A 15,060-nucleotide genomic window follows, 5' to 3' on the forward strand; every position below is an offset into this window, starting at 1 on the left:
GAAATTTCTGGCGATCAGAAGTAACACTCCCCAACAAGCACAGGACCATGAGAAGGGAGCTTCTGTTGAGTGTTGCGCCCCCCTGTGGTCAGATGGGTCAAAGGCGTCAAAAAGACAGGAGGGTGCACTATAAAGCAGAAAAAGTACTAAGAACAAGGTGTTTCAGGAGTAAATTCTGAATGTCACACGATGTGATGAAACCTAAACCAAAATGTTTACGTCATACTTTTGCCTCCGTTTGTCAGGACAACAAAGTCAGCGCTGTTGCTGGGGGGGGGGGGCCTCAAGGCGTCCTGCCTCGATGAAGAAGCAAAAAAAGAAAAATGCACATTTGTCAAAAACAAACAAAAAGAAAAAGAAGAAAAAAAACACGGCTCATTTCTCCAGTTTATTTCGATTTCATTTCGAAGCAGCAACGTTTACACATTACTACGAAGCGAGTTCGACGCAGGCCCAGCTTTGTGTTGGCGAGCACGACAAAAACAACGTGGTGCTACGTGGTGATGGCTAATGTGAACGTGGGCCGCTCCGTTGTTCTTTTTTTTTTTGGTGGTTGCATATTAATAAGGTCATACATGCCTTACAAGCGGCTCATGAAGCTTCTAACTTTGGGAGAAGCTTTTAGGTCCAACACGGTCCCATAACGGGGGAAGTCGCATTGAGAGTTTTAGTTGGGATAAAAATGCACCAACGATCAAATATCCAACCGATTAAATGCTGAAAAGATGTCAGTAACTCAGTGCGTTGCAGTTTAATTTGGCAATTATAATGCCACCATTGATAAAAAATGTTTAATTTTCTATCAGTTATTTGACAATCGAAGGTTTATCCAGCTTCAACAAAGGTGTCTTAACACGTCAGACTTTAAAATACTTCAGCCAGACTTTTAAATGCCACCTCAGTCCGACTTAACTGTCTGGGATATAGTCAGAATTTGGGATTCTCTAAATATAAACTTCTCCCGAGCAGGTTATAATTTCAGCATTGGTTACCGTGGTGATCTATCCAGGTTAACTTTGACACTAACAACTCTGACTTTAGGCTCAACGCGGTGTATGTTCACAGTACACCTCTTAGAATGGGGAGCCCTTGTGTGTTTTAATGAAAAAAATAAAAATCCGCCGCCGACTGGCTCACGGCATCACCGCAGCTCCGCAAGTTCACGCTGCTTTTGCTCCGTCTGGGGTCGAATGCCTGAATCCGGTCAGATGTCACACGGTAACAGAGGAAAGTGGTTACAGTAGTTACTATGTGGCTGTCTCTGTGCTTCTACTGGGACTTTGGCTGGGCGCTGGGCTGGGTGGGCAAGAGTTCTCCGGACTTCCAGGAGTCCGCAGGGTAGATTTCCTCTTCCCGTTCCGCACTGTGAGCTCCTCCTTGGGCTTAAATGTCAGAGGCACGAAGCCATCCGCGTCTGCCACGAGCACAATCCACAACGGTCCTGTAAGAAAGGTAACAACTGTTCGTAAGAACAATAACATGTTGGATGTGTCTCACTTAAGGACAGCTCACAACAGCAACAAAACATCGTGTTATAAAGAGTGGTAAGCTGCTTGTGCTCCAAAGCTTGTAATCTGACCTAGGCTCTTAATCACTTCCAATTATAGCTTAGGCACGTTAATGGAAGAACAATACCAGAGTAGGTTGATAACTGTAGTAAAATTGATATTCCTTATGGAAAAAAAGTGCATCCTGAGAGTGCAGCGAAAACCAGAATAGAAGGAAGGCGAGAAAATACAGAACTGGAATACTAAGTTGAATAACTCCAGCTGGGGGAAAGCACATTGTGCGTGCCTTTGAAAATCCACGTGTGTGGGGGGGGGGACGACCTACCTACAGGACAACAGGGAGTTTCCTCGAATTGCTTTTCATTAATTAAACCTGCACACTCTGTCACATCGCAGTTAATCTTACATGCAACGAGAAGCAAAGGGCGCTTACAAAGGCGACTTTGATTCTGCTTCACAGCACAGACACGAGTGGAAAACCAATAGCACGCAGCAATTCAGCGATGATAGGGGTGCAGAGGCTACTGATGCTACACTGCCTGCTTATTGCATCTGTCAGCCAGGTGTACTTTTCTGCACGTACCGTATATCATCTCCACAATGTTTAGGTTGAAGAGGTCTTGGAGGGCACGCAGACACAGCTTTCCTTCGCAGAGCAGCACCGGCCTCCTCTCATCTATGAAGACGTTTTCTGATAACTGCTTCTGCACGTGCACAAGGAACGGAAATATGATGGAGAAGGAGGTCAGAGGCCGTCGCAGTAGTTTAACATGTCGACCTGAGATGTCTTCAGAGGTTTGTTTTGTTTTGTACCATTAGAGAAGGAGTGCATCTGTCCTGTCGTGCAATAACCGCTCGTGACAGAGACGGATGCCAAAGAGAAAAGGTTTAAAGAAGAACCTCTCCCTCACTAGCTTTAATTGCTATGCCCGCACAGTGCAGTAAATACAGTGTACATAAGCCTAAAAAAAAACAAAACACACATCACATGCACAGGGAATTGTGGTAGATAAAACTATACCTGACATGTGACATTGACGTATGGAGGCTCGCTGGCATTAGGGTAGACACTCGGGGCCTTCTTGCCATTCTGCGTATGATCTCTGATTTCTGTCAGGCACTGCTGCACATCTGCGAAGCGAGTAAAAAGCCTCTCCATACTGTGCACCAGGTGCTCCAGTGCACGCTCCTTGGATTGGCTGGACGTCCTTTCGGGCATAGGCGGCGTCAGTTCTGTGTGAATCTTCTCCGACGGTTCGAAGCGAGGGGAGCTGGCCCGACTGGATTCTCTGCTGACCTGGCTGGCCACCGCCAGGCTTGCCATTCGGTTGACATGGTCCATGTCAAAGTTCTCCGCTGTGATGGAGGAGGTACTGGACAGGGCTCGGTCTGATCGGTCGGAGAAGTCCACGGAGCTGGTGACAGGGCTGGGGTCGCTGCTCCTCACCTCCTCGACCAGCCTACGCCTGTTCCCTGGTGAACAAACTACTCCTCTGCCAGGCAACACCAAGTCTTTTATCCCTTGGCGCTCCCCGTCATCCTTTGACAGGTGCTCTGAGTGCCTCCTAATCCCTGCGCGCAAATTAGCAGAAGTCTCGTGGTTGTGAGCAGAGGGGGATGGCGGGATGGGTGTCCCTCCATCGTATATCAGCTCTTTGGCTATGAGACGGAGGACATATTTGTCCGTGTTGGAAGACGGGAGGAAGGCGGGGTCATTGGTCTTCTGCTTGCCCACCATCAGCAGCAGCACCTTGTCGCTGAGGAAGCAGACTCCTTTGGGCCTGTCGTTGTGCTGCAGGGAGATCTGCTGGATGTTCGGCATCGCAGAGGCTGTGATGCAGTACACAAGGACCATGTTGCATGTGTTGGAGGCCACTGCGACTGTGGAGGCACGCGGATCAAAAGCGACAATGTCAGGGACCAAAATCCCCGGGATGCTGACTTTGCGGGTGGTGGTGACCTTTCGTTCATAGGTAACCAGAACGAGGTGAGAACAGTCCTGGCCGGAGCCCGTCACAGTGTCCCGACGACGCAAGTGGAAAAGGGGGCTGGGGTCCGAGCGGCGGTGCCTCGCCAGGAGGTGGGTAAGATCGAGAGGGCTTGAGCTGGGTATGTAAGATCTCTCCGATTCAAGGGATCTCCTCCTCGAGTCTAAAACGCCGTCATCCTCCGACATGACCACGTGGGAGCTCTGCGGCTCCGTTTCTGTCAGCATGTCAAACGCGAGGCCGGAATTTAACCCACAAATCTTATCAAGCGGCAGCTCTGTTGCCACCGCTACCTGAGCCTCCCCCGTGGCCTCGATGGCACAGATGTAGCCCCCCACGTCAAAGATGGGGCAGAATGTGCAGGCCAACAGACTCTTCTGGATGTCATTCCAAATGAACGAATGAAGAGCGCTGCCGGTAGCCACCACCAAGCGTGTGCCATCTTTAGTCCAACAAGCACAATGAATGATTCCACTGCCTTTGATGTCTGCTTTGATTCGCCTGTTGTCCACCCTGACGGAAAACAACACCGAAGTGTCTTTCTTCGTCAACACAGCCAGAATGTCTAATTTAGGATGCCAGACGCAGCCTTGGGAGAGCAAAGGGAATGGTTCACTCATCTCACAGGTCTGCGTGCACAGCAGCTTGTTCTGCTCGAGCGCACTGAGCTGCAGTTGCCACACGGTAACATGTTTCTTGTGCTGAACAGCCAGCAGGGCGGGAGAGTCCAAACAGCACAGCGGGCCCCAGAAGAGCCCCAAGACGTGCTCGAACTGCCCGATGACGTTGGTGTCCCCAAACTTCACCTCACCGTTGAGGAAGTAGAGAGCCGTCAGGCAGACCTGCTTGCCGTCCGTCCACGCGATGCCATGCACAGGGTGGATGGCTTGGTGTAGAGTGTTGAGTCCCGTCCTAAGCAGCTTTGCCTTGCCAAGATCCATCCCAGCAGGAACGAAGAAGCTTGTTCAAAGAGAAAAAGGAGAAAAAACGTTTTCAAAAAGCCAGCATCAATGACAGACCTGTATCTGATATGAAGTAAGCTTGCACAAGAGTGGGTATTGCAACCTATGCAGATTAAGAATAGCACAAGCCTCTTCTGTCTCCTTCCAAGTACATGCTTTAATCCCCCCCACCTGCCTGAGCTGAGGCTGTGGTGACGAACACCTATAGCTGCTTAGGCCGGATGACCTTAACGAACCACTATTAGGCGCTAAAGGTATTAATTCTTTGTCGAGTTTGTTACCAAAGCATTTACTTTTTTAGAATTGGGGACTCCAGGTTGTCACCTTCACAAGAATAGATTGGCTTTCCCTGGGAGATTTAAATATCACTAGAAATAGAGATAAAGCTTTAAAATTAGAAGAGTAAGTATACACAGCTAAATATACATACGCGCAAGAATAAGTGAAACGCTTGAAGAACACTTGCATTTCCTAGTGACAAGAAGAACCTATACTAGGTTGACATATATTTAGTTCTTAACAAATAAGTAAAAAAGAAACAACTAGATAAACATGGAATTCTAACTTGAACCTACCTTAAACCACCTCAAGCATCTTATATAAAATCCGTGAAAAGCACGAAATGTGGGTTTTCCATCAATAACTTGCGTTTTACCGGTTAAAATGTGTCTCCAACGTTCGTTCGGAAGTGACTCGGAAGCAAAACTAACTGACAATTTTGGTGCATCATGGGATATGTAGTTATATCATGACACTTTTGTTTTTACCTTATTTCGGCTTTATAAAGAAGTGTTTACGTCAACAGCTGGCTAAATTAAGATACTTAGTATGGGGTAAATGTTTACTGTGACAAACACCATTTTTAACCAGAGAAAGAAAATTAAACTGACATGACTGCACATCCGCTGTGTGGCGCACGTCTAAAGAAGACGTCTGTAATGTAATCGTAGTTCTCGACGCTGTATTTGGACGCTGTCTCGCGACAAAATCTTGGCTGTCTTACGGCCGGCTGGAGCTGCGGGTCGGTAGTGCTCGGTGAATGCATGGTTTCCATCGATAAAGCCCGACTTGTAGCCACAACGGGAATATACTGTCTGTAGAAAGAGCTTTTTTTATGCTGTATAGCTCATCTTTTAAGCAGCGCAACCATGGGCGTGGAAGTCGAGACAATATCTCCCGGTGATGGTAAGTAAATTTATCCGCTTTGGGTGTGCTTTGATGTGGGTTAGAAGTAGTGGTGGTGGGGCTCGGTAGTTCCCCGGAATGTCGGACCGAGGTTGGGAAATAAAATTCAATTTCACCAGAGTCTAACAAGATTAGAGGGTTTGATAGCATGTAACTATTCCAGCTATAATTCGAGCTCTTTGTAAAGCTCTTTTTTCATTTTTTTTTTTATAAATGCAACTCATCACGGACGCCTGCCCGGCATCTTTCCAGAACTCTCCATTCTTAAACTGTACCAAAGTAAATGCAGTAAAACAAGAATTCACTGATGATATAACTGAGTTTTTCAAACAGGGAAATGCTTTATCACGTATAGCCTATTAGTTACCATAATTTCGAGTCACATAGCACAACTTGCAGGTTTGAGTGCCATACTGCTCCCAATGACTTGCCTCGTATTGTCAAAAGCACTGACATATTTAGGTGCATCTGATAGTTTCCTACTCTGTCTAACGTTTCAACGTGATGATGAGAGTGACAGATCTGACTGGAATATGTCTACAAGTATTTTTTTTTTTTTGGGGGGGGGGGGTCATCATCAGTGAGACTTGGCCTACCTACAAGATTAGCCTCTCAGACTGACAAGTGTACAGACATGCAATAACATTTATCCTCTCTCTCTCTTTCTCCTCTTGACAGGACGAACATTTCCAAAGAAAGGCCAGACGTGCGTTGTACATTACATAGGTAACTACCTGTCTTTTCTATTCTTTAAAAACCCTACATCCTTCCTGTCTCCCCCCCGCTGAAGAAGGAAATTTTGCCCCCTTGGACAATATCTGCGGCACAACATGGCTCAGATGTCAAGCCGCCCGAACAATGAGCTGTCTGTTGAACACCAATGCACCTGCGAGCGGCTTAGTGTTTCAGGATAAAACTGTGGCGTGGCCTCCACTGGCCGAAAATACGAGTTCGCTCCAGTTTTGAACTAGAAATCTGCTGGTCCATTGTGTCTGTGATCTTTTTAAGTATTCCAGCCTGCTCTGCAAACACACCCACACACACAAATGCTGCATTTTTTCCTGTTTGTCTCTTGTCAGATTGCCCAGTTTTGGAGGTGGGGCACTAAGACGCTGAGACGTTTGGGAAATAAATTTGGGCTGTTCGGTGCCCTGAGGTTGTCAGCCCAGACAACCAGGTCAGACAGAGAGTAAATAAATCCCAGTTTGCATATCATCTGTCAACCGTCTTAAGTATCGCACGGTTGTTATGTGGTTATAGACGTTATTACACACACTCTGGCGCTGATTCTGTGTAACACAGGATTGATATGAGCGTGAGTGTGTTTTTTGTGGTGAACATGTATTAGTTTGTTCGCCCAGGGTTTTTCCTCGCTGTTATTTTAGATGAGTTGACTTGAATAATTCCAATGTTAAATACTGCCTTTACAGGATTTTATCCTGTTATGAGACGGTGTGTGTCACAATAATCCGAAAACATACAAGGTAACGAGTGTTGGGGTGTTTAACTCTTTGGGTTACAGTAATCACAGTTCTCGTTGGGCTTGATTTCAGCTGAAATGAGCTGCCGGGTGATAAACTACGCTATAATTGGAAGTTTTACATCTCAGGATGTGAGGATGATCTGTTGAGATATTGCACGTATCGGTCTGCGGTCTAGTATAGTGACAGTTTAAGAATCCGCTGCTCCTTTCCTTGCGGTTCTATTGGATAACTACATTCATACCCCGTCAGCATCTCACCCACTGTAGGCATCACACACTATATCTTGCTTTTCTGTCTTGTGTTCTTTCTCTCTGGCGTCACAATTGCATTAAGTGTAGTTTATTAAAATTATTTTTTTAACTTATTACATCCTGGAGTGGAACTAAACTGGCCGCGGCACCCTCTCGAAATCTAATGCATTTCCCACGTTATTTTTCTTATCATTTTCCAAACACAAATATCTCTCGTGCTCAACAATATTGGTAAATCCAACCAAAGCAGTTTTTCCAACATTGTTCGGTCGTAGCAACGGCTTTAGCTTCCACCTTTAAATGTCAGTCTGAGCTTGTTTTATTCAAGTCCTCCCTCATCTTTGTTTGCCTTTTCTTTTCGACCCACAGGATTTACCCGTAAGCTGCTGGTATTTTGGTGGCAAAGGCACGCAAAATGCAGCGTTAAGCCAAAGCAAGCCATAACTTGTGGAGCACAAAAGGCTAGAAACATGTTTTTGTATCAACTGGGGAAGTGCAGAGGTTAGTCAGAAAATAATGTATCGGTATTAAAGCCTGGAGATTAGTTGGAGAATATAGTTGACTTGGATGAAACAGGCAGGATTTGTAATGATTATTATTACATTATAATAACATTAAGGGACAGAAGCACCTTCAACAGTTCACACATGATGTAATGATACTTGAAAGACGGAGCTGTATTTAGATTTATTCTATATTGTATGCAAACCTACCATTGACCCTTTTATTGATGAGTCACTTTCCCAGAACTTAGAAAGCTGAACAAATTAATATTTACATTTTTCTGTTATCTGTATTAATCCCCAAAGGCAAATGACCACATTGCAGTATTAATTAATAATGGAAAATGAATGATAACTTGAATGATAACTTGAATCCCACCATCTGTTGTGAACGAGCACTGCGAGCCCTCCTTCGTTACCACTCTGTCTGCAGTCTCTGTCTGCCCTTATAATCTGAGAGCCGTGTGGAGGTGTTTCATGTGTTCCTGCGGCCATGTCTCAGACGTTTTTCTTCCAAAGTAGTTCCAGGGCTGGCTTGGAACCACAGCCAGCTCTTTCTGTATCGACTCCCAAAGCTCTGGCTCGATCACCGTCGCTACATTAGCACCAACTCTTTGCTTGGCCCAGAGCAAGGAACCATTTATGTCAGGCCTTGTTGAGGCCCTCTGGCTGTGGAAAACAAAACCAGTTCTTACCTGGAAACAACTTTAGAGCTGTTTCTAGCACGAGTCCCGACTCAGCCCTGGAACCTCTTTGGTTATAAAGGAGTGTCATTGAAATGCATTACACTGTCCTTGTCAGCTCTCTGAGCTCGTCCATTTTTGTTACCAGTGAATTGAAATTTCCCAAGACGTTGGAGTGAAAAAACCCAATCTAAATGTTCTCCTCCTCACTCTTAGTTGTTTTGCTCCTGCCCTATATTCTGGATGTCCTCTTTCCCAGCTGGTCTGGATTTGGTGTCTTATTCTGAGCATTATTTGGGCCTTTAAAGCGCTCACATGGAACAAAGGCTGTGTTTTGAATAGTCCGCTGTGTAATGAGTCAACCACTTTCAAATAATTGCAACAATAGGGCCACCGTGGCTTTAGAAACAGCTGTTTATCAGCAGGTCCTTTGTTTTTGTCATATTCATTTGCTTTTAGGGGGTAATATTAGTATGTTTAAGATTATTTTATTGTTACAGATGCAGGCCATGCTTGTGTAGGTGGATACGGTCCAATGAAAAAATATTATGGGAGCAGAAAGCTGTGTGTTAGTGATGCGGCGAGAGACGTTGAATACGACGTGTTCTCAACCACAAATGACAAACTCGCACAGTGAATGCTTCATGAAAAAGCCCAGAGACTAGACTAGTTAACACTTCTTTTTTTAGATAAAGAAATGGCACCAAGTAAAGAGTTTAGAAAGATTTGTAACCCAAGCTTGTTGACGTCATCCAGCTGGCTTTCAGAGCACAACCACAGAGTGTAGCCCTGACTCAACCCTGCCCTGGTGTTGGTTTTCCAGAAGGCAAAGACAAACAGTAAGGGGAGAGATTTCCCAATACATAATTGGATTCTATGCCACACTATATTTCCAGCATTTAGCATGAGAGAGCTTCGCGCTTGCAGAGACGCTCACGTGCCACCTTTTTTTTTTTTTATCCTCACTTTCATCTCGAGGACTTTAAACAAGCAGACGTACGCATGCCAGAGCGCACAGACACACGAATATGTCTGTGTGACCCTTCTCTGACTCTGGTGAGAGTGGTCGTGTCGCCCAAATTAGCAGAGCGCTCGCTGCCGCAAGGAAGATATCAGCCATGGCCTAGGCTCAAAGCAGCACAATAAGTCACACTCGTTCCTGTTTCTATTAAAGCTGAATGTGCTGCGCCTTGTGTGAAAGGCTCTAACTGAGGGAGGAATATGGAAGCAGGTCTGATAACATTCAGTGTGAAGAAGAGAAAAATGAACCCGTGAGTCACCATGACCGGTTGCACAAGGCTGCAATGACGAACAGCATATTGTTAGTCCCCAGTGATGAGAGGCATGAACTTTGGGGAGTCTTTACCACGCCTAAACATGGCCGTCGTTCGTTATCGCGTTTTGTTCTCCAGAGTTTAGCAGGGAACACGCTGAAGGTGAGACCTGGTGGCTCTAGATGTGTAAGCCAGAAATAGAGTGACTGAGCATCGGGCTGTATGTCAAGAGCTGCCAAACTCTCTTTCCAAAGGGAGAATGTTTTGCAAGCGATTCTTACTGTAGGAAGTCCTTTTTTTAAGACGGTTCAGTCGATGCAAGCAAGAAAAAAAAAAAAAAAAGAAAGTCACTCAATTGCTCCTAAATAAAGATTCTTTAAAAAAAAATGTGTTTTGGATTTGGTGAAACCTGTTCCCTTTTGATCAGTTTGAGTGCTCGACAGGCTTTTCCCAGCTCGTATTCTGAGAGTGGACGAGACATCTTCGTTCACTACCCGACTGTCAGATAAAATGGCCTTAGAATATGTTAGGTGTGTTATAGCACCTTGATAATTATCTAGTAGACTCTGCTGTACCATGGAATAAACAGGACTCTTTATATCCCATATAAATCCAATCCTATTTTGCACGTTCAGTCAAAGTGTTTGAGTGATTTTTAAGCTATAGCTCCAAACTTCTGCCTATCACGTCGACTTCTACTCTCTGTTTTTCCATGATTATTTAAATGAAGAAGGATCATTACTTTCTTCTCTTTATTGAGACGTGTGCGCCCGCAGCTGTGAAAGGTGGCAACACACTCTTGTGCAGATAACTTTACACACATCTCATTTCATCCGCACTTGAGCCCGGGGGGGGGGGGGGCTGCTCTGCTGGCAGCCGTCCTAGACGAGGGCCAAGGCAGGATACAGTAAAGGGAGTAAAAATAGCCCCACCCCTGTGTGGTATGGCTTCCAGCCAGCCTACTACCAAGCAGAATCACGAGGAGGGAGTCTGGGAGCCGGCATCAGGAAGGGACAGGCCTCGCTGTATTTTCGCAGAGACCTCACCCATCCTAAGCTGTACAAAGAGTGATAACGGAGCAGTGACATAAGGGGGGAGGTTGAGGTGCAGTGTGTGGAAAACAAAAAAAAATCCTCACTCTCTTTCCCGCACCAGCAAAAACTGGGCTAACTGTCCGACCAAGCTGCAGTTAACAAATAAGGTCAAATATCAGAAGGTGTATCTTTCTTTAGAAACATTCTTCTCTGGATTTTTGGCCCATGGGAACAAGGTGGAAATTTTCCCGTGTTATTCTTCTCTAACCGGTTCTCTAACTGATTTGCTGATGTGCACCACGGTCCCATTTGCCGTTAACCCCCCCCCTGTTTGCCTGTGCCGTCACCTCAAACCAACACGGAATCGCTCCTTTTAGTTCAGCAGGACGGAGTTTACATAAAGCACAGTGGATGGGTGTGCAGTGTCTGCTCTGCTTCTGCAGCCTCTCCAGTGACACCCTGACCAACCATAGGACTCAGCAGTGCAACGCCCAGGATTTGATGCCCCCCCCCACTGGCCTCCTGTGTGTGGACGCTGCCAGTCAGTGTTTTCCTTCAAGATGCAGATACCGCCGCCAGAAACCGAACCCACTTTTTCTGCAGTTGCCGCAAGACGTTTTCGTCATGCTGCTACTCAAATGACCTGCAGCAGGTGGTATTCGCCTTGGTGCGTGAACTTGATGGCTCCATGACTGGACAGGGCCCAGCCTCCTGACATATGGGCCACTGGGATTCTTGGAAAAGACGGCCTTATTAAATTTAGGGGAAGCGAAAGAGGAGAAGCAGTACAGTATCAACATTCACATCACCAGATGAGTATGACACCATAAGTAAACTTCAGTTAACACCAACTTTAAATGCCAGCTGTACACACTTGTTGAATTACAACAGAGAGAGATAAATCAAAAGACTGTCGCAGGACGGCGACATTTTACCGACATAGGTGTTAAGATACCTCTCTAAATTCAGTATTGCCATCAAAGTTATACTGATGTGCAGCAGTCCTCTCGCTTTACCAATACAGTCAGGCTGCTTCCATTTTATACTATAGGTTCTTGTGCATAACACAGGGGACAACACTATTACCGCTTCCATAGAAACTAAGGGCATAAGTAGCAGCCTCGTGCTGCTAATCAAATGCACCTGATTCATTGGTAAGTGTGAGCACCTCCACAAAAGCATACATTTTTGCAGTTTTTTGGTCTGGAACATCCAGGTGCAGTGACTTAAGAGAAGCAGTTGTTGCTGCCCTCAGACTCTTCAGGCCTCAGCTGGCATACAAGTACAATTAGAAAGAGGCTGATGATTGGGGCCTGTTTTGCAGCCACAGGACCTGGGCACCTTGCAGTCATTGAGTCGACCATGAGCTCCTCTGTATCCCAAAGAATTCTGGAGTCAAATGTGAAGCCGTCTGTCCGACAAAGTGGGTATTTGCAGAAAGACGACCATCCCAAACACGGCAGCAAATCTACAACAGGAGGTCTGTAAAGGAAAAACACGAAGGCGCCGCAGTGAGCCAATCGGTCTCGACCTCAACCCGACTGAAACGCTGTGCTGGGACTTCAGGAGAGCTGTGCTGAAATGAATGCCCACAAAAGCCGTGAGAACAAAAGCATCGCTGTAAAGAAGGGTGGGCCAGAATTTCTCCACAATACTGAGAGAGACTGATGATGTCGCACAGAAAAGCTTCACTTCAAGTTACTGCTGCTGAAGGCGGTTCTGCAACATATTCAGTCACGACTTGCACTTCACGCACGGCTTCAGCATTTTGGATTAGTTATTGGGAAATAAATAATGGCTCGAATATGTAACGTGTTGCTGTAGGTTGTATTTAGCTCATTTTAAGACCGGCGAAGGACGAGGTGAACTTTCTTTTTCGCATTCCTGTCTGTGTTTGGCCCAGAACTCTCTGTGGACCCTCACACAATGATAAGGAATAGCCAGATTCATTGGTCTCCACAAACACTGCACCTCAGCTAAAATTCTATAAGTACTTTTTACTTGCACTTCCATATTTCTTGTCTTTCCACGCGGTTTGTGCAGAGGAAAGCACTGTAAAGACTTCATTGTTTACGCTCGTCGGCTTCGAAAGGGTCAGAAGGTTCTCATGAGTCATCGGAGTAGCAACACATTACCTCAGATGGCAGCTTGGATTCCCTAAAGTTGTTAAAACAACTTGTAAAGTGGGCCAGTGTTTTCATGCCTCCTTAGACGTGTTTAATGGCCCAGTGTTATTATCACGCCTGAAAGGTTGGTCATTGTTCGGAAGGAGCAGAATCATGCGCCGCTCCGCCTTTGTTACCCCTCTCTCCCTGTGGTCTAGACACGAGCAAGGAATGGCCTAGTTAACTTTAAAAATAATCCACTAACCAGGCCAGTGCTTCCTGCTTCACATTTCCTTTTGTTCATTTTTGAGTGATTGAAATGGGGCCAAGAAAAGAAACCCCATCAGATTCACACTGTTTTGTTTTTCTTTTGGCCACAGTGGCAACCAACTGTGCATACGCCGAGGGACAGCCCTAAAACAAGTGTGCACTTAAATCTTTGTTTTTGTGTTTACTTTAGTCTCAGAAGTGTTTCTCTGCTTCTTTGGCAGGTATGCTGCAGAACGGGAAAAAGTTCGACTCCTCTCGAGACCGGAACAAGCCCTTTAAGTTCAAGATTGGACGGATGGAGGTCATAAAGGGCTGGGAGGAAGGAGTAGCACAGGTAAAAAAAAAAAAAAGGGGTTTTGTCGTATATAACTTACTGGCTTGATTCTTATTTTATCCATTGTAACCACACCTGGGCCATAGTTTGTACCTGTGTTAACCCTAGATGAGTGTTTAGTTCTGGAAAGATCACTTAGTTATGGATAGCTTCAAAATGTACACTTGTGTAATAAATGTATGTGTATCGTGCTGCACAATTACAAGCTTTTAAAAACTGCACCTGGAGTTAGGGCTGCAAGGAGCAGAAAACACTGGCTGCTTCAGAGTTGGCAGGAAAACAGTCGCAAAGAGATTTTGTGGTGTAATGTAAAACATACAGATGTGTAAAAGTTGCTTCAAACATGAAAAGAAGGGAAAATCATCGCTACATCCAGCCGTGTTTTCTTTTTTTTTATCTGTGCCCTCAGATGAGCCTCGGCCAGAGGGCTAAAATCACCTGCACACCTGATATGGCTTATGGGGCGACAGGCCACCCCGGGGTCATCCCACCAAACGCAACGCTTATTTTCGACGTGGAGCTGCTCAAGCTGGAGTGACGCCTGCGAGAAAAAACGCGAAGGCCGAAGGTTAACGGGGGCCGCGTTTCTGCAGGGATACCGTACCCGGTTGCCACCGTCTCCCACCTATTTAGGTTTCTTTTTCAGTTCAGTATTTAAATGTGTCTTCTGCTGCTTTGTTGCCATCTTGTCATCACAGATTCTGCTAGAAGATATTCACATCACACAAGACTTTCCCACACAATTTTGTTTTCTGTTTGCTAGAAACGCTGTTTGTCGAGTTTCATTTCATTGTTGTGAGTTCTCTCAAGAGGAAACCTTTGGCCAGATGAAAATCAATAATACGTCACAATCAAAACATAAACTGCCTTACAATTTGAACAGCAGAGGAAGGGTACAAATGTGGAAGATTCAATATTTCTGCTCTGTACATTAACCGGGCATTATATACCACTGTCTGCATTGCCACTTTGATAAAGGCTTGTCCTGCTGAATGCTCTGAATGATGTTGCTGTCTAGTGTATTTTATAACCGTGATGCACATTTACTGCAAGTGTACTCAGTCTAATTTGATCAATGCTGTACAGCACTCTTGAAGAGCCATTACAACTATGACAGTTTACCGACCAACTCTTGAATAAAAATGGCATGTACTGTGTTGAGAAGTCTGCCTCTTGTGTGCAATGTATGTGTGATCGAGAGAAAGAATGATCTGTTATATCTTGCGTCTATATCGCCACCTACCGGATGCTTTAATGATAGTACACAGAAGCCCACTGAGGTGTGAATGCTAAAATTCTGCTTGTAATCGACATTCTATCATGTATAACAACTAAGTAAACAAAGTAGGTTTACATTGCTATTTGAGTGTACTAATATAGTTTGACATACCCTATTTGAGTTGTTGGCTATATTGCTAACGAAAGCAGGAATTTATTATCTCAAGAAGCTTGACTGCATTTTTTTTACTTCCGGTGTGT

At 45.3% G+C, this 15,060-nt stretch overlaps 2 protein-coding genes across 2 annotated transcripts; one reads left to right on the plus strand and one right to left on the minus strand.

Moving 5' to 3' along the window:
• Positions 1 to 375: 375 nt before the first annotated feature.
• Positions 376 to 5,144, minus strand: wdcp (WD repeat and coiled coil containing). The gene is made up of 4 exons (XM_075458854.1): positions 5,034 to 5,144; positions 2,530 to 4,456; positions 2,092 to 2,212; positions 376 to 1,441 (listed from the first exon to the last, which is right to left on the minus strand). Exons 2-4 carry the CDS (start codon positions 4,435 to 4,437, stop codon positions 1,248 to 1,250), a joined length of 2,223 nt encoding a protein of 740 aa, XP_075314969.1. The 5' UTR covers positions 4,438 to 4,456; positions 5,034 to 5,144; the 3' UTR covers positions 376 to 1,247.
• Positions 5,145 to 5,403: 259 nt separating this feature from the next.
• On the plus strand, positions 5,404 to 14,745 carry fkbp1b (FKBP prolyl isomerase 1B). Its single transcript, XM_075458639.1, has 4 exons — positions 5,404 to 5,643; positions 6,322 to 6,369; positions 13,469 to 13,581; positions 13,991 to 14,745. Exons 1-4 carry the CDS (start codon positions 5,607 to 5,609, stop codon positions 14,117 to 14,119), a joined length of 327 nt encoding a protein of 108 aa, XP_075314754.1. The 5' UTR covers positions 5,404 to 5,606; the 3' UTR covers positions 14,120 to 14,745.
• Positions 14,746 to 15,060: the final 315 nt, after the last annotated feature.

This window comes from Odontesthes bonariensis, chromosome 24, assembly GCF_027942865.1.
Source record: "Odontesthes bonariensis isolate fOdoBon6 chromosome 24, fOdoBon6.hap1, whole genome shotgun sequence".
Classification (NCBI taxonomy): Eukaryota; Metazoa; Chordata; class Actinopteri; order Atheriniformes; family Atherinopsidae; genus Odontesthes; species Odontesthes bonariensis.